The sequence below is a fragment of the Genypterus blacodes genome, unplaced genomic scaffold, assembly GCF_046128005.1.
Source record: "Genypterus blacodes isolate CSIRO-AG114 ecotype Tasmania unplaced genomic scaffold, CSIRO-AGI_Gbla_v1 ptg000052l_1, whole genome shotgun sequence".
Taxonomy (NCBI): domain Eukaryota; kingdom Metazoa; phylum Chordata; class Actinopteri; order Ophidiiformes; family Ophidiidae; genus Genypterus; species Genypterus blacodes.
The window spans coordinates 373,579-397,220 of NW_027466864.1; the positions used below are offsets into that span (position 1 = coordinate 373,579).

The 23,642-nt window shown below is 41.2% G+C and overlaps 1 protein-coding gene across 1 annotated transcript in view; it reads right to left on the minus strand.

Moving 5' to 3' along the window:
* LOC143000923 (CUB and sushi domain-containing protein 3-like) overlaps positions 1 to 23,642 on the minus strand; it is a 194,137-nt gene that overhangs the window by 80,999 nt on the left and 89,496 nt on the right. Inside the window, exons 28-34 of the mRNA XM_076150408.1 lie at positions 21,843 to 21,981; positions 20,235 to 20,422; positions 19,672 to 19,866; positions 15,407 to 15,523; positions 3,285 to 3,398; positions 2,764 to 2,859; positions 2,184 to 2,387 (exon numbers count right to left, since the gene is read on the minus strand). Of these exons, the coding sequence (XP_076006523.1) occupies positions 2,184 to 2,387; positions 2,764 to 2,859; positions 3,285 to 3,398; positions 15,407 to 15,523; positions 19,672 to 19,866; positions 20,235 to 20,422; positions 21,843 to 21,981 (1,053 nt within the window). The remainder of the gene's footprint in view (positions 1 to 2,183; positions 2,388 to 2,763; positions 2,860 to 3,284; positions 3,399 to 15,406; positions 15,524 to 19,671; positions 19,867 to 20,234; positions 20,423 to 21,842; positions 21,982 to 23,642) is intronic.

Consider the following 23,642-nt stretch of genomic DNA (forward strand, 5'->3'; position numbering starts at 1 on the left):
AGCCTTTATGAATCATAGCAATTTCAGGCGGTAATGATTTTCTACAATCAGAGGTGATCCATCATGCTTTTAAGATTCAGCTGTCTTGCTCTCAGCGGTATGGCGAAAAAAATCTTACAGAAAAATGTATGTATTCAACAGTGGGAGACCGTTCATCAATATTACATACAATTTTTCCTCATATTAACAAGTTTTCATGCCCATGAAAAGTGAGTGTTCTATAAATCTACATTACACGTGATGCTTTGGTCCCCGTGACAACCAGCTTTTTTTTTTTACTTGTAATTATATATGATTATAAATAATCTAACATAGCCAATGTATACTATCGTGCATTCTTCTTCTTTTTCCACCTTTGGTCATTATATGTTCGTCCGTCCATATAGGCCGCACCCATTTTTTGCCATTTAGAATGTGGAACATGTGGAATCTCTCTGGAATCTAAAGGATTGTTTTTTATATTCCTCATCATTAAACCATAGTTGGCCACCAAATCAGAGCAGGCATGACTCATCTATCAAAAGCTCTGTATCTCAGGAATATTTTTTTGTACCCAAATTTGTCGGGCATGTGCACTCACTTCTAACACAAAAACCTAAACAGCCTTCATCCTGATGATGGCACTCAAACAATAACAAATATCAACATTTTCCCCTCTGTTCCTTGGGCTGAGACGCCTCCGTCTATGAAACCCATGGCCAGCTTTACCTCTACATTTTCTAACATTTTGAAATTGCTCATGGATGATGGAGCTCAGAAACCGTAAAAGCTACAGCAAACACACTTAGATGGACTCTAAATCTTACTCACACACGTCCATGCCGTAGTAACTTCTGAGCCACACTCAGGTTAAGCTTTCTTCAGAAAAAGAGCGCCTCTAGTTTTTTTAACAATTAAGATAGAGAAGATTGTTCCACAGCAAAATCAAAAAGAAGACAAACAAGAGACCAAATCAACTTAAGCTTTAAACGGTGGCAGTAGTTAAGTTAAACAAACACACTAAAACATATGTTTATCTTAGTCCACTATCCTCTTTAAGACTCTGCAGGGGCCATCCAAACATTATGCATCCATTCAGGCAAGGCTAATTAAGTTATGATAGAACTTCACGCTAGCACAGCTCACCAACAAGGCCATTTATAATTCAACAGCTTTGCGTTTGTGAATCCACAGCAAAGCAAAGCAAAGCAAAGGGTTGGACGGCTGGCCGGGTCCATCGCAGCTGAGAAACGGACCTTCAACACAGGTGCCTCACAGGGGGGCAGTGTCTGCGGCCGTCATATTCCATAAAGAGGACTTGAGTAATTGAGCATAGTGTTTTTGTTGAAGCCGCCATGAAACCATATCCATTATTCTGGACGAGTACACTGCCGCTGGGGGAGATGCTTCAGCCAGATTCAATCGGCAGATAAAAATCACAGTGTTTAAAACGGAGCCGCGCATGCCGCTGCTATTCCCCGACCACTTGGCAGTAAACTCAGATGAACCCTGGCATGAAATTGCCAACGTTCACCTGCTGTGGCTACTTGCTGGCTGGTGTTTGGCTTGTCATCAATGGATATCTCCCTTCTTCATTTGTTGTTCTTTAGCCTTCCCAAGGTAGGCACAAGTGTGTCTGTATAGAAGTGAATATACTGTTGTCTTTCCATGTGTGCATATACACTATACTCGTGTGGGTAACTGCACTGGCAGACACAGCGGCAATATTTGTGTATGTATGTGTGTGAGAGTCTATGCATATTTATGCAGGTATATTTATTTCCATAGCAGCATTCACTCAGGTGACCCATGCTAAGGTAGTTATTGTTATTTATTCCCATAGTCAATTCTTATTTGTTTGTGTGTGTGTATGCGAGTCTCTACCTCTGTGACCTCAAATCCAGTCCGTAGCCATAAAGTAACAGCAACAAATATGTCCACTTACTTTTTCTTTCACACCATCTGTACTACCGAGACAAAGATGGATGGACACTTTGCAATGTGGGACAGGCATTTAGATAAGCAACGACTAGGAAAACCAGACACCAACCATTTAGTGTGCACCTGCCCTATCTTGATGGATCTGTGTGTGTGTGTGTGTGTGTGTGTGTGTGTGTGTGTGTGTGTGTGTGTGTGTGTGTGTATGTGTGTGTGTGTGTAAAAAGGTGGGAAAGAGGGCAGTTGTAGGAGACAAAGACGCTTACCAACACATGTGGGCACAGTGCCGTTCCACTGGGCCAGGGCATTGGGCACGGCCTCGCACCTGATGGCTGTGGAACCGTGAAGCGTGTAGCCTGGATTGCATTCAAACAGAACCCCCATGCTGGTGCCAAAGTCATTCCCTATCCGCTTCCCAAACCGCGGCTCGGGGACCGAGCTGCACTGAGAGCTGCTCGTTCTTGGGACGGCTAGTAATGAGAGAGGATGGAGGAGCGCATAAGAGGGAGGGAGGAAGAGGAAGAGGAAGAAGAGGAGTGGTGCGTGGGTGTTTGTGACAGACAGAGAGAACACAGGGAGAGAGGGCGATGAAAGGGGCGATGAAAAGAGAGAGAGAGAGAGAGAGAGAGAGAGAGAGAGAGAGAGATGGTTAAGCCCTTCTAAATCTGCTCTCACATGGTCAGTCACTCTAGTCTGCTTGCCAGAACAGCTTCAGCTCAGCTGTGGTTCGCCACAACAAGCACAACAGGTTTTTATGCCCCAGGCCCACAGGATCTAATTTGAAAACACTAAGTGCAGCTTTCCTTGGAGGAAACTCTGCAAATGTGTCAGAAAGAAAAGTCTTACCTTGGTAGACAAAATGGAATCCTTTGGCTGTATCTGTTCCATTAGTAGTAAACTTGAGTGTTATCTTGTTCCCTGAACTCAAAGGGAGAGTCTCGCCTAAATGGGGAAAGACAAAGGTGACGCTTATCGTTATGCAGGATCATTTGGATGGTGTTATTTACAAGTTATCACATGTTTACATCCCGACAAGCTAGGAGACATGATCGCGCCAAAAATGTAATCATCAACTCAAAAGCAGACACAATTAATTTGCACATTTCAGACTGTGTCAGGGTCTAATCAAGTGGAGTGCGACGACAGTTTACTATGGCTGCGTTGCTTTTGTTGTTTTAATTGGGATCTCGGGAGTTTCTTCATTAGCAATCATAATCAATTATGTATCATCGTCATGTTTCATTATATTATCATTAGTTGGATGTGAGAAGGAAAACATTTGGTCCTTAACATTCTACAAAATGCCACGGTTGACAAGGCTGCATAAAAACAACAGCATGCTCAGTGTTTCCAGGGTTACGTGTTACCTGAGTGGGATCCATAGATAGTGGAGAGGAGAGCAGTCTCTGTAGACGGCCCGTCGTAGATCTCAACCACATCACTGGACAAAGTTTGGAACACCACAAACTGACCGAACAGCACTGAAAAGAAAGAAGCGCGGTGAGCGAAGAAGGAGGGAAAATATTTTAATCTCACTGAGCTCTTTAGTGTCCTCACAGGTAATAATCAGGTGGACAGGAGCACATTAAAGCATTTTCCGTCTCTGAAGAGCTGTTATTTTGACATAGTTGACACTCAAACTAAAGGGTTCATTTAGTTTTGACAGGAGCGCTGCCTCTTGCTTGAAACAGTAAATCTAATTTGCATATGTCACACTACAAACCTTTAAACAAGCATTTAATTACAGTGTTGAAAGTCCGATCATTATATAATCGCAATAAATGATGGCCCAACACTCTCTTCACAGTCTTCTTCACAAAGGCTAACTCGGAGGCGTTGCAGTTGCCGGTTGGTGACCTTACAACTCAAGCTTTTGCTGGTGGTAAATGTTCTGTTCTTTTATTTCTCCAGATTGCTTTACAATACCCTGCACATTAGGAACAGTTAGTTCAGTGCCTTGCTCAATGACACTTCGACAGTCTCTACAGGAGGAGCCCAGAGTCGAACCAGGAACATCCCAGGAATATTCCAATTTCTAGACGGGCCCTCCACCATCCTTAGCAGAGCGCCATGCCGCCCTTAATGATGTTGGAGGGATTATATCTTAGTTCTTGTTTTGGTTGGCAACACCAAAGGGATTTCTTTATTTATATCCTAATGCTTGGGTGTCAGAATGTATCAATCGGGCCTGTATTCAGCTTTAAAGGTCAACTATCCCTCTCCAGGCTGCTACAATAGTGACTGTAATTGCACTACTGACCTATAACTAGTTTGTCTCCCTTGACAGAGATAAGACTTGCAAATTCCATCTAAAAATATACTGAATCACTACTGCATATAAGCCTCATCATCATTTTAATTCAATTTTCCAAAGCCCTCAGAGTAGAAATGTATCCATCCCGCAGAAACAAACTTTATGCGAGCAGCTTTCTTTTTTTTTTGAACAGCTCATTTCCTCTTCCTAGCCTTGAGCCTTGTAAACCTTTATCAAAGATTTAAAGAAGAAGAACTGCATGTGACTGTGAATTCTGTCATGTTGAGATACATTGCACATATGACTGCATCATGCTGAATAATTTAGCATGGGATGAGGGAAAGACAAATACACAAGAGAAATATGGGGAACGCCGTCTCTCTCTCTTGTGTAGTCGTTATGGCAAAATATTTTAAATGGTGCATCAAACTTACAATTAATTAAACAGATACTAAGGGGAGTTTTTACACGGGTTTCCGATCTGACCACTGCAAGTTTCAAGGAAAAACTGAAATAGCCTGAATAAAAATGAATTACGACCTTCAAATTAATTCACTGCATTTTTCCGCATGACCGTCTTGTGATAAAGACGTAATAATATTCTCAAGTGAAAATATTACCATATATTTCACACAAGATTAACGGCTAAATGTTTATCCCAAAAAAAGCTGCGAGGGAAAGTAAGATACTAAGAACCTATGACAGTGAACATCAGAGAATTATGTAAATAAAGCCCTGCATGAATATTTCCAGTTACGTAGTCCTGATTATATCAGTGTGTACATGCCCTTGAAAGTAATCTGATCTTCCACAACTAAATGAATAGACATGGCTGATTGGATCACTAGGTCTGTGATGGCAAACCTGTGTTTGCACGGGTGTGTTTATGCACCTATGTGAACATTATTAATGGTTAAATAACAATATCAATCACACGCTAGTGCACAGGAATTTTGCGCAACAGTCTTTGTGCAGTATTTTTCTATCCCCACCCTCCCATCTCTCTCTCTCTCTCTCTTTGCCTCGTCCTCTAATTTCTCCTGATAAAGATGAACGACCAGCTCAGAGAGTATATTAGTATGGCATACAATCACTGTCTTCGTTGACAAGTGGGCTCTATCTTGGAGAAATACCATTGCGAAGCAGCCTGAACTCCGCTCCTAAAGTATGCGCCTCTTCATCAAGCATGAATCTCCACTTTATCCTCACTCAATTTTCTCAATTTTGTCCAGCTGTTGTCTTATTACAAAAAAATAAAAAGAACTCCTGCTATGCCATATCTCCACAAACTAAAATAATGTGAAGCTTGGAGAGGGGGGAAGGAGAACGAATGAGAGCGAGAGAGAGAGATAGAGAGAAGCTTCAGGTTGCACATTACATCCTATGTAACAATGGTGTAATGGAGAAAAATCGTTCCTCGATTGTTTTGCAGAGGGCTGACATTAAAATGATTGTTTATTGCTTGATCCTCCTCTATATTCGATTAGGAAAGGCTCAATATTTTTGACATGAATTTTTATCAACTTATTGATCCAAATTCTCCTATTCACCATTGCTGTGACTGAAAATGCTTTGATTTTAAAATGTACAAAATTCCATTCCCTGCATTATATCTCATTACTTCAACGGATTCCAGATCATAATCTCACACTAATGTTTATTTCATAAACAGACATGGAAGAGTCTAGAAAATCTGGGATGTGGAGCAGCAAAGGGCAAAGCAAAAATCAAACAATAAAATCATAAGCACAGCAAAAAGACGACCACATTTTGCACATTTTCTCAAAAAAAAGTGTTCGCAAATCAAAGACGAGAACACTCCTGTTGTATGTGTTGAGTAGTGAGGCTGCCAGTAGCTGAACCAATATGTGAATAAGTGATGATTTTCCCTTAGGGAGACCTCACTGGTATTAGCATATCAACAACATGCATTGCTGAATAGTCTGCACCGCATAGCTTTACATATACACACAAACACACACAGGCATAGACATACACTTGAACATGTATACACAAGCACACAAGGACAGTGCTCTCATTTTTCTCTTTAATCCAAAAGCAGTCAAGCATGCCTCCAATCTGCTCCTCTGCTGTAATCAGGTCCAGCTATTAAGTCAATAAATCATTGTAAACTTGTTACCTAATTTATGCAGGACTTTGATGAATCTTTTGTCCTCTGGGTCTAGTCAGTGCGGTATAATGCAATGCACTTTGAAACAATCGAGGGTTTCAATTCTCATGCCTGCATGTACCATGAAAGATCCCAAAGCATCTTGGCCTCCCTAATCCTATTTCTTCTCATCTATGGAGACTTCAACTTGTTATTAGGACATTATCTCATACCACAATGCCCCCTTGTTAGTGATAAGCCTGAAATATGCGATTAAAGGTTTCATTTTAGTCATGCGTAATGGTAATCTATTAATCTTTCGTTTCAATAATGACGGCTACTTTGAGCTTTGTTTCCGCCTGTCAACTTTAAGATCTTCAGTGGGAAGTTTGAATTCACCATTTAATAAAAGCAATCAAGGATCTGAATCGTAGATCTGGCTCATGTACTGTTTGCTGAAACCAGTAGGGACTGTAGAAAATGTACATGCATATAAAGTACGCACTAGTTATTTGATTAAATACGCCTCGCTAGTAATGAATAAGACCCTCTTTCTTCAAAAACACCCACATCCTTGGAGAGGAATTTAGCAAAGTGATACAACAAACTTTTAGGTCCACACGGACACTGAAAATCCTTTGCCAACACATCTTAACAGTGCTCTGTTGGTTTGGGATTTGGAGAAAGGCAAGGTAATGGGGCAAACTAAATTCATTGACATGTTCCTGGAACCATTTTTGGATGATGAGTGCTTTGTGACAAGGCCCATTATCCTACTGGAAGCATCTTTGGAAAAGGATGGACCGTGGCCATGAATGGAGGCATTCTAAGTAACAATGTTTAAGTATGCAGTGGTGCTCAAATGACACTACAGGGAGTAATGCGTGTCAAGAAAACACCTCACACCATTAAGCCTGTACTAACAACTTGGACCATTTTTATAGTGGGCAGGATGAGTCCACGGATTCATGCTGCTTTTTATCTCAACACCCCGGCCTTATTGACTCATTCCAGAACTCTTAAAAAGACAAAATACCTTCAATATACAAGATATTTGTTGTCATTTTTATTTTGCATTTTGCTGAGATGAAGGAGACTACTTACTTAATGTCAACAATAGGTTCTGACCCAGGTGAGGGTGACATTTGTCTATACTATAGACAAAAGCATAGAGTGGCTTTGTTATCTGAGGTAATCAAACAATTTTAAACCTTGATACATTGTGTCCAGAGTTGTGAACAGATCCATCCTTGCACCTACTTTCCAGTGTCTGTAACAACTCCAAATCACAACCATGCGAATCTAACAAGCCTTGCAGGAGCACTTACTTGAATGAGCCCTGAAATTGTACTGAAGATATCTAATGATCTGGATGCCAGAGAACCTCATTATACATCAATGTTTGCCAGTTATAAGTAAACATAGACAGTTTTTTGTTAAATAAAATAAAACCCCAATATAAGCAAGTGTTTTTTTTTAGGGTGGACTGCGGAAACAGTGTGAAACTATGGCGACAAGAAAGTTTGGAGTGCACATCCAATGTTGTTTTGCTGTTGTAACCAATTTGTCCAAATGACTTGTTTCCCTCCACTCTGATTCATCCAGTAACTGTGTGTAGCGGGAACTAATGGCTACCATGTCAACATGAATGCGGTAAATGAATGTCTTTGCTTGCAGCATCTAGATTGTGGCCAGATTTATGTTGACACATAACCGAGATGTGGCACCAATGCTAGTCAGGCAACTTCAAAATGTGGATATTGAAACCTGGATTTCAATTCGACTAAATGTCTCAGCATATTATCACCTCAGGGCATTTGAAGCCATCAGCAGAGCTCCTATAGAGCGATTTGACCTCTCTGTGATCGTGTTGTTGTCGTCAACCCAATTAAGTGGCAAGGCAAAGTCACATTTTCCCAGTTTTTTGCTTGCACACACGCTCAAAAAGGGCTATATGGTGGCTTTGCTGTTAGCACTGCTGCCTTCCAACTTGGCCAACCTTTCAGTGTGCCGTTTGCATATCCTCCCTGTGCCTGTGTGGGTTTGCCTGTCTCAAGTGTCCTCCTACCTCCAAAGCCACACAGCTTAGGTGAACTGGAAACTCAGAATTGCCGGTAGGTGTGAATGGGAGTAAGAGTGAGAGTCTGTGTGTGTTAGCCCTGGAGTGTTCCTTGCCCATGGATGGTTGGATAAAAGCAGATGTAGTTTGATGAAGGTGAAGTATGGCGTGCCACACACCGCCGTTCATGGACCTCATTTGCTCTTTGTGTATACACTCCTACATCAGCAATTAGCAACTTCAAATTTTAATTGCAGTAAAATTATTTATCTATGACAGCCTGTGACCGCCATTTAGACAGTTCAAACATTACAAATTGCATCGTAAGTGGTCGATCTGACAGCGTGACAAAGGAAAATAACTACCTGCTGGCTCAGCTTTTGTCCTATTTTGTTGTGTGTTCCTGACTAAGTCTTTTAGGTTGTGTGCAGATGCTGGTAGAGGTACCTAAATAAGTGCCACTATCTTTACAGTATAAGAGACAGTTGGGGAACTTGGCTCTTGTCATCATGTTTTCCTCTAAGGCTCAGTGGTGAGTCAGTTACGATATATTATCCAATTGCTTACATTGGAATTTAGATATTGTGCTTGTGAGTGAATAGGGTGGTTAACTCATGCTTGATGAGAGCTAGAACATTACCTCTGTTTGCGTCTTAACATTTCAGGTCGGTTCACAAGTAACTTAAATCATGAAGTATTTGCAGACTGGCCCGCGTCTTGGCTGAACTGTTGCATTTGAACTGAACTGAACTGCAACTGAATGAATTTGAGATTGACCAGTCTAGCCTGAGAGAGAGACAGTGAGGGAGAGAGAGGGAATCTGCAATTGAAATGAGTTAAATTTAACCAAAGCAGTCAGTCAAGCTACAGAGACATGACAGATAGGAAATGGAAGCTTACACTGTAAACTACACACCTCACTGGGCCATTGTGCGTCAAGTGTTTGAAACTTAAATGTACACTAAGATATTTTTTACCTATAGCCATTTCTTTAGCTACAAATGCCTTACGGCGAAATACGAAAGCCCAGATATGGTGTTAAAGACAGTCACAGCACAGCCAGCTGCTAAAGATAAAGAAAATGGCAGCATATGTTTGTCCTTGTGGCTATGAATAATGGAGGAGCTACCTGTCATCTTTGGTTTGTGGCAGCACAAGCCTTCTGAGATTCAGGTCCGTGACAGCATACACAAACGCCATTTACAGAATCCAGAGGGATGGTATGACAGCAAAGCCACATATATTTTTTAATGACCCGTTATCACAGTGAAATTACATTACACAAGTCTTTTTTGGCGGGGCTACAGCTGCACATTGGCAACACCTCCTTAGAATCTGTTAAGCTTGTATGTAAAGGGAAAAAACCCTGTCTCTGTAAGATTTGGCCCCTTCAAGAGAAAAGATAAGAGAAAGAAGAGGAACGGATATGAGACGAGATTCTTCTTCTTCCTCTACTTTAAACTGAATATGTGTTTCTTCCTCAACTTTCTTTTCCAACTTCGAAACTCATGCAACAGAACTCAAGGGTATATCTGACAACCAACACAAACCGCTGCACAGACGGGTACGCAGAATCTCACAAGTTTAACCACAGGTTGTCACGTCCAGTCAACTCGGTCGTTCCCATGAGTACTCCATGAACTCAGATGTGACAGAAGCAGTCTCTCTAATTACACATTCTTTGACATACAGTAACTGTGGAGTCACACTGCAAAAAAAAGCCACAGCCGAGTTTAAGCTTCTTAGTCAGTTAATCATACCGACGGAAGTGTATAGACTCAGGCAGACAGGCTGGGTAAAGGTTTTTGTGTGGGATGTAGCAAAGTCTTGTACTTGGTTGGCCCCCGGCGTAATCTTACTCTCCAGTGAACATCACTGATGAATCAACAATCGGCCCCCGGGGTCACCGTTTTTTTGTGATCTCTCTCAGCTGCTGCACGTCTCTGTCTCTCTCCGTCTCCGTTTGGCTCATTATCACTCTCTCACTCATTACCACTCTCTCCATCCAACATGTCCTCTCCCAGACTTTTAAATTGAACCGTGAGCCATCCGCCTCTCCCTCTCTCTTTCTCAGACCTACCCTCTTTAGTGCATCGCAGTCGCTCTCTCCCTCATTCTCGGTCCATCTTGTTACAGCCCAGATTTATTACTGCAATCTGTCAGTGCTACCGTCTTGCCTCCTGACACTTTCCTTGGCAGCCATTATGCATATGTTTTTGTTATTATTATATAGACACATACACTGCAGGTATAAAAAAGCCTAGGGCAGATTCGGGGGTGACTGAATGTCGTAGGCTATGAAATCTAATTCACCAGTGACTCATTATGAAGATGCTTCCAGGAACGGAGTACCTTAGGAGTTTAAATCCCATGTTGTAACTGATATGAATTTAAATGTATAATCCTGTTAGGATTAAGGTTGGAGCTGAGGAATAAGGTAAACAATAATATATGGTGAAAATATATCACGGCAGGGATTTTGCAAGGATTAGCTCCCACTTCATAGGTATGCATGTTGATTCAATGGGCGTATTTCATCCTTGTTTGGGCTAAACAAGAATAAAATGGCCTAGAGAAGCATGTCTGGCTCAGCTCGGCTCCAACACTCACAAAGGAAGCTGCATTAAAGAAACAAATCCTTAGATCTACTCAGTATAGCAAAAGTTTGTATAAAAGCATGATTTGACATTTTTCTGCGCTTTGAACACAATTTATTTTTCCTTAGGTGCTGCATGCCAGTCACGCATGTCGTCAAAATGCAGCGGTCATCCGTCTACATTCTTGAATTAAGGCAACAGCGTTTAATATATCCTAAAAGTTTCACATTAGTCACTGAACTTGGTGCAAACAAAAGTGAATGCTCTGGGGCAGTGTGTTGATGTGTTTACATGCAACGCCCAAGGCAAAGGTTGGCTGCCATGAATAATTCATCCCTTAAAAAAACAGAGGCAGGGTTATTGTTTGAAATATGACAACAACCATTAATTCTGACAGAATAATTAAACATTAAAGGGCAAGACAGATGCACATTGTACCTTAATGACATCTGAATGGTGCAAAATAATATAGCAATGCACAGACACGTACGAGTAGTGTGTAATAAGAAATGATGGCCCGCAAAAAACTACAACCCATTTGTACGAACTGTGTTTACAGTGTGCTTCAAGCACTGCTGCCAGCTTTATGATCAACTTCTGTGGCCCAGTACATAAATGGCCCTCTTAACATGTATGCACTTTTAAATACAAAAGCCAAACAATAAAAGGTGCGTATAAGTCATGTGTGTATGTGAGAACAAAAGGAAGCACTAGCCGGAAGGGCTCGCATTTATCTCTATGACAGAGATAATGTTTCAGAAAGAGTTATGCTGGATAGCCAAGTGCATTATAATGTTAATGATGGGTATTTATTATGTGCATACATTAAGTTGCTGTATAGGGTACAAAATGTGGTGTGGCAATATGAGGTCCAAGGGAACAAATAGACACTTAAAGGGACAATAAATCTATACAAGCTGAGCAATGATACCACAAGTAAAGAAAAAAAAGTACATTTGCTGAGGTGTACACATTCTCAGACCTTTGCAATGCCAAGCTGATAACTGAGAATCTCAATCGTTTCCTTCGGAAGATAAGATAACTAGACCAAAAACACAAACAACAACAAACGAGTAAAGGGAAGGACAAACCTCCACCACCTGGAGGTTCTTCCAGATACCACTTTTAGCTCACCAACAACCTACAACCGCAACAATGACTGACAAATGCTGTCTACTGACTCTGTTAAGCAGTTGCATCACATCTGTCTGCGGTGAAAACGCATACAGCCAGCCCTGAGGCCAGAATAAGTAAGCAAAAGTGTCAAGTTCCATGCTACGGGCATCGCTCACCCTCACAACTACAGATGTCCAAGTGTGTTTTCACTGGGCATTAATAAAAGCTGACAACTAGCTGGCCAAAGCAATACCAAATATGAGCCACTGTCATCCAGGTAGACTGGAAACTCCTGCCCCCTAAAGACATTTCCCCTGCATTGAGGCAATAAGGATATGTGAGACCATCAACGACATAAGGAGATCAAGGTCCACAGTCTCCTTGTGAAGGCGAAGAGAGCTCATTATGCCTCCCCCTGCTGTGAGTTTCAGTAGGTTGCATAGATGAGATAAGAAGATTAGAGGAGATACATCCTATAGATGCTGCACTGACCACCACCGCCGCCGCCCATCATATCTGCATCTACTATGAGTGTAACTGACAACTCCTGCTTGAGAAGATGTAGCAATTTCGCTAGATACTAGACAGCTACGAGTTCAGCCATGGCCCCAGAGTGTGTGGTGAGTGACAAGCACAGCACATTGCACTCTTGGAGGGTATAACAATGAAGGCCAGATGTTGTGTTGTGACATCACCAAACCCGTGCCTCCAATCTGCCACTGTTTCCTTTCTGGTGGACATTGTGGAAATGCATCAGTGGGACAGTGGCAGAGCAATGCTGTTTTGTCTGCAAATAAGTCTGTTGCTTTGCCAAAGGGCGATAAGGAAGATGAGCGCAAGAAGGCAAAGACGTTATCCTGACCCAAGTGCGTCAAAGCAACTAAGAAATGCTGGGCACATAGAGAAAGAAAAGATAGGGAAAAGAGAAGCTTCGTTCTCCAACCTGCCAGAAGCAGCTTGTTGTCTAAATTAAAGCCCAACATGGAGAGGTGGGGCGACTAAAAAACCAAGGATACAATTACCTGAACATGCGTTAGCCATCACATTATTCATCCAAGGTCGGGAGAGAATAATCTGCCTCTCTCCACGGCGGGAATTCTTATGTACATCTGAGATTCAGAAGGGAAGTGTGATTGGGGGCTTTATTCTAGAGAGGTTTGAATGAAATAAAAGCTTCCCACTTTTCTGCTCATAGGATGGATTTATGGCTCAGTCCCCGCTGCTCATAGCAGTGGTAACACTCATTGAGTTTGAAAGTTCTCTCTGCATCTGCGTGGGTTTTCTGCTAGAGATTCCCCTCACACTTCAAAGACCTGCGAGTTTAGAGGGATTTGGATATTAGATTCACATAGATGCACAGCTGAATGAGTTGTAGATTTGTACACTCTATCAGCCACCGGGACAATTTAACAGTGCAATCATCAGTATAGACGATGGATGGATGAATGGATAGATAATTATTGAAGATACTTGTGTCTAAATGTAAAACCTTTTATAATTCTTAACAATAGAAATATGACATTCAGTGTGTCCTTTATGGCAGTCAAAAACTGATGGCTGTTCGGTAAACTGGCAACCATTTTAAAATGTACCGTCAGACTTGTTGTTGACTTAAGCTTTATTAGATAACGCGAGTTTGCAAAGTTTAATTAAGGTGCTTCCAATTCTGGACTTGATTATTTGTCAGAGAAGGAACGACAATGCCACCAAAACACTTTGGACAACAAATATCCAAAGCCATTATGCATAAACTGTCAAACTGTAATAAATGTCATTTCAAGGTCTTTCTGATCGCCTCTAGCTGTACATTGCCAGCAAAATACATACATTGATGTAATGTCAAGGCCGAGCCCCAGGTGGAAATCCCTGTCACTAAGCCAGAGGTACGAGATGATGTGTCCTACCAAAGCTAATTACATATACTAAAGACAGATGTTACTTCTGTTGTTTCATGAATTATTAGAAAGGAAGGTTGCTGCAACATTGAAGCAGAGAAATGACCAGTTAAGGAGATAAAATACTGTCTCCTTGTCACACTGATGAGACCCATGTTATTGTTTTGGGATATGATGTCGCTTCAAAGAGTCAGGATTCTTGTTTATTGGTTTTATATTGGGGCCCATGATCATTAATTCATGGAGCAGGGACGTTGCTAGAAATCCGATGCTAAATTACTAAAGCATGCTGGAGTCACACAAAAAAGTCATAAAACCTTTACCAAATTAAAACATGAGACCAACTTAAATGCAAGGGGCCGTTATTAGCCTCACACTGGAACAAGTATTCCTCCTTTTCAGTACTCTCCATTAACGCCCTCCTTAGGAGAAATTCACAGGCCCAGGTGTGAATGTTGTTTCGTGACTTCCACGCTCCATTAAGCATTTGCAGGCAGTTTAAAGTGTTTAAATAGTTTAAACAGAGGCCAAGTTTGGATGAAAAAATGATTTTAAAAAGAGGGCTCCTGGTATCCTTGAGCACTGAGAGATGACAACACAGGATGTAAACTGTCAGGCTGGATCATTTCACAGAGGATTAATCTGTGTTTCATAAGCACGGGGCCTTACAGAATAAAAATCTCTGCCTGCGATTTCAGCAGCTCTTTATGACTAACATGGAATATTGAGCAGTAGCAAATCTCGTACTTCAAGAGATCTGGTGCTGAATTATGTATGCGCAGGCTCTTGGATAAACTGGGAACCTGTCTATTTCCCACAGGACTCCCATGCTTGACCTTCCTCTCCATTACCGTCGGCATTGACCATTTTTCATGTCAACACAATCAATTTTTGTTTGCCCTGATCTTATTACACTTTCATGACTCTAACTGGAACCTAAACCCTGCAATTCCTGTGGTTGTGTATGAGGGCTAGGGAGCAGCCTGATAAGATGGATTCTGGTGCGAGTTCAAACATATGTATTGATTAAATCCGTAGTCAATGGAAATGTGGTGTGGTGGGCAATTGCAATGGCCTTCACTGATCTTTATGTATAGATTCTGTTTGCATAAATATTTGGGAGCAACAGAAATTTGGTTGTAACCTTGAAACAAACTTACAACAATCTGAAATTCATGAAATAAGAACAAAGTGCTGCAGGGAAGTTAACTACATAAGCCTTGATGTTCAGTTTTCTAAGAACTCCTCCAGTTTCTTGACGTAGCTTTTTGTCCATCTTTATCTTTAACCCAAAATGTAGAGAAAACACTGACATTCTCTCACAACCTCCCCCGGCTCAATTTATGTTGGAAGTAACTGGTACATCTATACGGCTACAGTGCCTATAGGCTACATGCAGTTGCCGAATAGACCATATGTAACCAATTTCTGCAACACAGTTAGACTTGAAAAGCTTACCGAAGTCCCCAGGAACAAAGATGTCATACACGCAGCTCTGGTCTCTGGTGTAATTATGTGGGTAGTTTGGGGAGAGCACAGTTCCCTCTGAACCTGTGAAATGCCCTCCACAGGGAGCTGTGAAGACAGGTAAAGCAATAAAGAAAAACAGTTAACAAAATGTGAAACAACCAGCTTACTATAGCCGGGGAAATAAGAGCTAAAGAAAACAACACAATCAGCAAATTCAATTTAACTGGCACAAGTGCACAGGTAAGCGGTTCATGCCACCAAATAAGAGGAAAAGTCACCTTTGAACCTCCAACTGCTGAAGAATATAATATTCGCACGCCTAACAAAAATACTGGCATGTGAGGGACGTTTTCAAACAAAAATGAGCTGTTCAAGGACAGAAAGAGACTGAGGTGTGTTTACAGGGATAAAAACACAACAGGGAGCACACAGCCAGGGAGGAAAGGTACCTTTTTGCCTCCAGACTAGGGAAAAAGACCATCAATCAACAGAACAAACAACCACAACAATTCTGCTGCGCGCAAATGATATCAGTTCTTAACAGCAAGCAGCGTGTTTTCAGAGACGGTGACATGCCTCCTGTCCAGTCTGCTATGTCCGGCCGGCCTGCGTGGCTATGAGGCCTCATTATTATCTTCACCTGCTGATTCCATTTAAAAACTCCCTTTCACATCAGTCAGACGTTGGTTATTTTCAAGGTTTTTGTCATTTTTTGCGCGCTTCGGTTGTTTTTTGTCTTTGATTGTCCTTTTGTTTAGTTCTTTTCATTTTGAATACAAGTTCCTAACTTTGAATGCATCACTTCGCAGCACACAACAATGGACAAACGCATTTGCCGACCCCTCTGATTACCGCCTTCCGCATAGACAGTCGATATCTTAGGAATGAATAAATCTTGCCTTAGCCGTTAATTAAATCCATCTCTGTTGAACTATAACTGCGTCCTGCCTTTATTTACCATGACTTGCGAACCAGAACCAATTTAATCTGAAACAGGGTTTTAGGCAGCAGATGATTATAAGGTGTTTATAATCTCCTGGGTTCAAATCCAATTTGGACCTTTCTGGTCCCACAGTATAAAGATATTGAGTCTAGGTTACCATATTGCACGTGTGGGTCGCTTTGGTTGAAACCATCTGTCAAATATGGATTCCTGCAATATGTTGCTCTGTATCTTTAAATTCTGCATTCTCAGCAGGTACAATAATGTTCTCTGAAGGTTTGTGTTCCTTTATGTGTGAGAGCCCCTAACCTCTTTAGGAATAGCCCACCCTACCTTTGCAGTTTCACATTTTGCAAACTTTTGCTTACCGACACTGCTTTACTCAGCTGCTTGGGTTCATTAATATAAATGCTCCTCTCTACCGCACCTGTACCACATCTCGGCATCCTATCTTAAGCTGTTAATGATGTAGCTAATTTGCGAGGAGGCCCTCTAATGCAGTTGGCTTAGACCTCGTGGAGCCAGCAGGTGTGGGAGCCTCGACAGTAAACAAACACATTCTCATTTGTCTGAGGACAGCTGTCACCAGCTGCTCTGAACCCCATGTGGCCCACACAATGCACATGTCACTGCCATTCCACTGAGTAACACAGGAGGGGAGGAACAAAAGCGATCAGACATGCTAATGCAGAAAGATGGATCAACAATGTATCTGTGTTAAGCTGTTGGAGTAGTAAGAGGTATATAATCAAGTGAGGCATGAGAGACAAGTGGGACTCTAATTCTAACTGATGCGCCACGCAGAATGGAAGTGATAGTGCCGTTTTGCTCGAGGAATTTGAGCGTACTGCTGGGCCAGAGGAGGGCAATGCTGTACTATACTGCAGGTGAATGCAGTGCTAATGAGAGGAAGGAACTCTGCAATTAAAGATCCATGCTTTGAGAGGTTCAGCCCGACAGCTCCAATGACTTTGGTGCTAACGAGAAGTGGGCACGTTGCAAACCCTTTCATTCTGCGCATTGTAAGAAGTAGCTGCTAAATCAGGTGGTTGGAGAATTCTCCATCACTACAAACAAAAGTAAATATATAATGAAACAGTCACAGTCACAGCAGGTTGCATCTAATGTACAGGGGAAGGGATGCTGCTAATCTTTATTTATAGCACAGATAGGTGCTGGAATCCACGGAAATGTAAAACGCCAACCTCAACACACACAATCACAATCATAATCCTCCATCACACCAAATTATCATCAAATATGAGAGCTTTAATGTTGTGTTGTGCCGCTGTGTGTTGTGTGCTGCTGCTTGATCCTATAGGAAAGCACATACAGCGACCTGGAATTCACTGAAGCTGCACAAGTGCCAACTGTATAAGGAACACACGGCTCCGTACCGTGACAGCATCGCCTCTCCCCCACTGATGAAAATTTGATCTGAATTCTCAATCAGCCTCGGCCAGATTAAATCCTTTGAGGGGCGTTTAAATGATGTAACACTGCAAAGAGGGAGGAGCGATGGGACGTTCGCTCCATAATCTTTAAGTCGTCAGCTACTCGCCTCCTTGACACAGCGATCACACATATGCTGCATAGCTCTGTGAAATGCCTGCACCTTACTCTGAATATTAAGTAAGGTGTTCAGCAAAGTCTTTACACTCTATTGTGACTTTGTCAAACTTAAAAGTGCCAGTATATGTAAAGCAATTTTCTTTCCTGGCAGTTCTTAATCAACACTTACATCAAACGTTACAAGCTACGCCTGTTTCCCAGTTCTTTCCCAAGTTCACTTTTCCCAATTTTCTAGGTAGTTCTTTTGTTGTGACTTCTAATTACCAATTAGCTTACAGCCAATTTCAAGGCCCTGCATTTAATGTGCAGCAGCACATTAAATGTTACATAGACCAGGTTCTCATAGGGGATTATGTAGATTCTGACAATTGCGCAACAAATAAATCAATATCACCAACCTTCTCTCGTCTAAGTTTATTTGGGGTTGTTTCAAACTAAATGGTCACCATGACAAGATACATCAGCACTCTTTATGCTACAAAAATACAAAGCGCAATCCTCACTATGGTGTTTCATTGATGCACACTCAAATTGTTTTTCTTTTATATTACAGTACGATTTATTGGTTCAATTATTGGTTGACTTATTGGCTATTAATGAAATTAATGTACGTCAAGCACTGCAGATCACATTACTGTATGTGTTTTATTGCGCTGTGAGGACATTTTGATTGCTTAATGGGTTGAGCAGCTGAAGAGCATATGTATTTGGCTACTATTGGCATTCAAGATATGAAAAGGCTAAAGCAATTGTCTGAATGAGTAAGTTGTGCCATTCAAGGAGGTTAATCAAGAAAAACAGATGCCCTTCAATGAATAAGACACTCAAGTGTATTATTATCTTCCTGCCCTTCGGACATCTCGCTCCAAACTGCTTCTTAGAGGTTTCTTCCATTTCTCCTTTAGTTTAGTTCAGTAGTTTTTATACAGAGTTTGCGTCTACTTTGAGACCTTGGGCTTAGTGGGAAACCGCTGTTGCATGGGCCTGAACGATGGAGGTCATGGGTCACTTGGCGCCCAGGGCAAGACTACATTTGCCCATAGGCGTTAGACTACAGGTGCCCATCAAGTTGAGGTGAAATATTGTTTACGTTACTGAATTTATTTTAAGATCATAATGTTCATATATCAATTATTTATTAAATGACTCCTTTGTATGCATTTCACTTTTTCCATATAATGAATGAAAAAAGAGGTGGAAGAAATCAAGGTATATATAGAGATATATAAAGGAAGGTCTATGAAGGAAAAGAGGAGTGGTTCCTCTAACGCCGTCTTGCTGTGAGGATTTTGTGTGCCCAGACTCTTGTGTTTGTTCCTGCTTTCCTCTCTCCCTCTGCTTCTTCCTGCACACTATTTTGGTACCCCTCTATCCGATGTGGTCTCGAAGCGCTCTACTGCACACTCTTACCCTGTGGCAAGCGGAGCACACACTGCGTCCAATGTGAAAGGCTTTTTACCATCAATGCTGCTCTTGGCAATGGCTTCATTTGCCTATTCAAAGGACCACGACTGGGCCTGTGGGCATTGTGATATTGGGCAAAAAACACTTTGAACTTTGAAATAAATAATTATGATTTAATAATAACCTGCCACATCATGATGTTCCCATCATAAATTAGTGCTGAAAGTGTTATTTGATCGCATCCATTTCTGTCATCTGAGTTTTTGAGTAACAGTGACTTTTATGCTATGATGTTGTTGAATCCTGTCCAAACATACGTATATGTATCACATACCTTGACAGCCCGGTTTGGCTCTGTCCCACTCTGGTCTCTTGCTGTTTCCCATGACACACGTCAGAGTGGAGTAGCCCTGCAGCAGGTAGCCAGCTTCACAATGGAATGTCACCATAGAGCCCAGCTTGTAGTCAGAACCCATTCTTGTGCCATTCATCACATTTCCTGGATCAAAACATGCTTCCCGCAGTTTTGCTAACAATGTAAAGGAAACAAAGAACAGTGAAAAACACTTTGAGACTTGTATAATTGATTCTATTTAGACATCAAAGTTATGGAGGCTACAGGGGTCCCTTTTTTACAAAGCTGCGTTATTAAAAGGTATATATATCAAATGTAGTATTCTCATGAAAATGGATAAGGGTGAATCTGGGGCTATTCTTAGAGCTCTGATGTGGCACTTACATCAGAAACTGCTGTGAAGCATACTTCAAAGATTGTATTCTCCGTTTGATATAAAAATATGTACCAATTAAATATCCCAGATAATACATAATCATACTGCGTTAATGCATTAATAACTAATGCACATAGAGTCCCAATTGCATGTGTCTATAGAGTACCTTTGTATTCCAAATGAAAGCCGGTGTAGCTCACAGAGCCGTCGCTACGAAACGCCAGGTACATGAAGTTGGAAGTGCTCTCGATCTTCTCAGGAAGTTTACTGTCTTGGAAACTGCCAATCAAATGTGCACTGCTGTCTGGTCCGTCGTAGATATACAAGAAATCATAGTTGGGCTCAATACTGAAGCTGTGACAGGGAAACAAAAGGACAGATGCAGAGATAAAACACTTATTATTTCGCCATGATTTAACCAGCAGATTGTACAGATTGTGCGAGAGATTTAGAATACTTGAGGGTTTTAAAATGAAAACGTACGCTGCAATGCTTAAAGTGAGTCATGGCAAGAGATTTGTTTTGCATCTCCAGACAAAAAAAGAAAGAAGCTATCTCTCCCAAGAGGTGAGGAGATATTAAACTGTTGTGACACTGCGGTGGCACAAAATCCTCCCAGTCGGCGATGGCAACGCAGTGTGAAAAGATCGTTTCATATTGTAGCGCCTTATATCAAATCACATGCTGCACTGAGAGAGAGAGGAGCATTTGTTTTCTAAATAATGAGCTTGGTTTATGACAAAAATGTAAATAGCTCGGAGATAATTGCATTTCAGTTGGATCAAGGCAACTCAAATTTAAAATTATAACTCCATCCTTTCATTTGACATTCCCAAGAGAGAAAGCGGCGCGGCGATAACAGCATTAGATGTTTGCTTTGAAGGACAGAGGCTGAAAAGAAACATGGTGGATGTGTCTTCTTCTCAAGGTGAAGGAATGAGTGGGAGTGCAGAAAGAGAAAATACATTTATGCTGCACCTCCAGATATTCATAAAGATACCATGGAAATCAGAGTCAATAGTCAAGGATACAGACAGGCAGACAGAAGGGCACTCAGGCCATTAGAGCTGCTAAATGTTTAGGTTGTGATTAAAAATGCTAAGCTGAGAGCATCTCATCCAGTACAGGAAACAGTTCAGACTTCAATCAAAAGTGTTTACACAAAAATGCTATTTCGCTCCATTTCAGCAAAGTGGTAGGGAGCCGCTATCTTCTGCTCTTTCCCCCCTATCTCCCAACACACCTGGACACAAAGTCCGCTCCTCTGCTTAGCACGCATTGCCAAGTTTGCTCAACTCCGTGATGTCATACTTGGTTCCACCACAGAAAACAAGCAATTCCACAGCACAACCTGAGCCGCTGTGCATCCACCGAGAATTGATTCCACTCTGTTTCGGCTAGGTTACAAACATTGCACACGTTTAGGATAAGCTTCAGACTGTAAGCCACTGGACCGTTTGCTCAAGGGACCAGCCAAGTTGTTGTTTTCTCCCCCAACCGCATCTGTATCTTTTTTTTCTTTTTTTGCCTTCTCTACTGGTCTGCATAAACATTTTCTTTCCTGATTTTTCTTTTTTTTTAACTGTTGTAAGCCTCACAGGTTCAGAAATCTAAATGTTAGAATCCTGTTTTATTTCTTAAAAATGCATTGATGACATAATCGATGGGTATTTCCAAAAGCTGCCCATAGTTATTATAGTGTGATTTCATTTGAATAAAGTAAAATAAGGCTAAAAGTAGATATATGAGTAAAATACCATAAAACTCTACTTACCTAATGAAAGCCAAGGAAATGACATAGTCAGAGTGGACAGCTATAAGCCAGTCGCAGTCTTTGCTGTGTGGGTACGGGTGCGGGTAGTTAGGGGAGAGAATGAACCCTGAAGAGCCCGTCACATTCCCACCACAAGGAGCTACAGAGTTAAAAGAGAGACCAATCAGAGGCGATCCAAACAACAAAATGATGCATCGTAACCAAAAACGTGCTTCAAAATTGTAATGCCTGCTGCAACATTTTTGGCTGAAATTAAATCAGTTTTATCAAAGCAAGCATTTAACACACACACACACACACACACACACGCTTAGTTCTCTTCAGTCAGCAAATGGCAAGGCAGGCTGGAATGGCTTGAAGACCAAAGACCTTCAGAAATGTGGAATGCAAACTTAAATGCTCATAAATTAAGTGTACAGTATTTTCTTTTCATATAATATAGAGGGGATATTTATGTTAATGGTGTTCACCAGAGAGCGAAAACATTTAGCTGTTGCTGTATTCTCTGGTTGCATATCTCGTTTGTGCAGACGAACAAGCATTCAGTCACATCAGAGATACAAAAGAAATGATGAACGAAAAAGATAAGACTGGAAAAATGTGGCTACAGATAACATCATTGTTCTTTGGAGTCCATTGCTGATAAATTAGACATCGTTCATATGATCTATATCACCGAAACTTAAGAATGCAGAGGCCCAATTTGAAATCTAAAAATCTTCTGTGGCCCCACCCAAACCTTTAATCACAACATTAATCAACACACAAAGCTTTAATGTAGTTTGTTGACGTTGATTCTCCATTAACAGCTTTCCATTTGCCACCTGATAGCCATGGCTCCATTTTAACACTCTCCCCGCCAACGATGAGGTATTCCGTGAATTACAATCCCATGGCTTTGTTTTATTAGTTCTCATTACTTAAGAACTTGAAAAATGGAAATATTTAAAATATTTCCTAAATATTTTATAGTAACTTAAAACATAGTTACAAAGTTAAACATTTTAAACATTTTATCTAGTAATTGTAAATGACCTCTTACTGCCCACCTGCAGTACCTTCGCGACCCATCAGGGGGCCGCGGCTCACACTTTGGGTAACCCTGATCTAAAAAATATTTGATAAATGCTTGTAGTTGTAAAAGGAACAAAACTCCGCCACAGATTAATTCATGGATATTTTGTGCTCCGAGCGAGTGATCGACAGGTCGGTAGGTTCATGCAGGACAATTCAATTAGACTACATGACAGATTTCTTTATATGCCTGGTTTACAATTTAGATTCCACTATTAAATATGGAATCCTAAATGCTAATGTCAGGTGCTAAAATTAACACAACACATTTTTTGTAACCGATTTTGTCAACCACCCATAATGTCATAATAACATGCATCTGCTTGTCAGGGGATATTCTGTAAAAGGGAAATCCTGACTGACAGTCATTATCCGCTGTTTGAGAGTTTACTGGATGAACCAGCAGCCCCCCCCCCTTCAGCAGACATTTCTGTGAAGCTGATGACTCTGTTGCTTTTATTTGCTGTCGTAACTGTACATGTAGTTGTCACTCATACAGTCTTGCTTCTGGTGTTGCTACATTAAACTGAGTTGTTTGATCTTGTAACTGTACTGAAATGCTTCATCCTTTCAAGGCCAGGGAGAAAAAAAAATCTGTTGGACCAGTTGGCAGCAGCTCAAGAACGTCTAGGTTTATTTGAACTTACTTAGTGAGATTGCTTCTAATTACATTGTTAAGTAATAAGTTGTTACGCTCTAATAAGACAATGTGTTTAAATCCCTTAG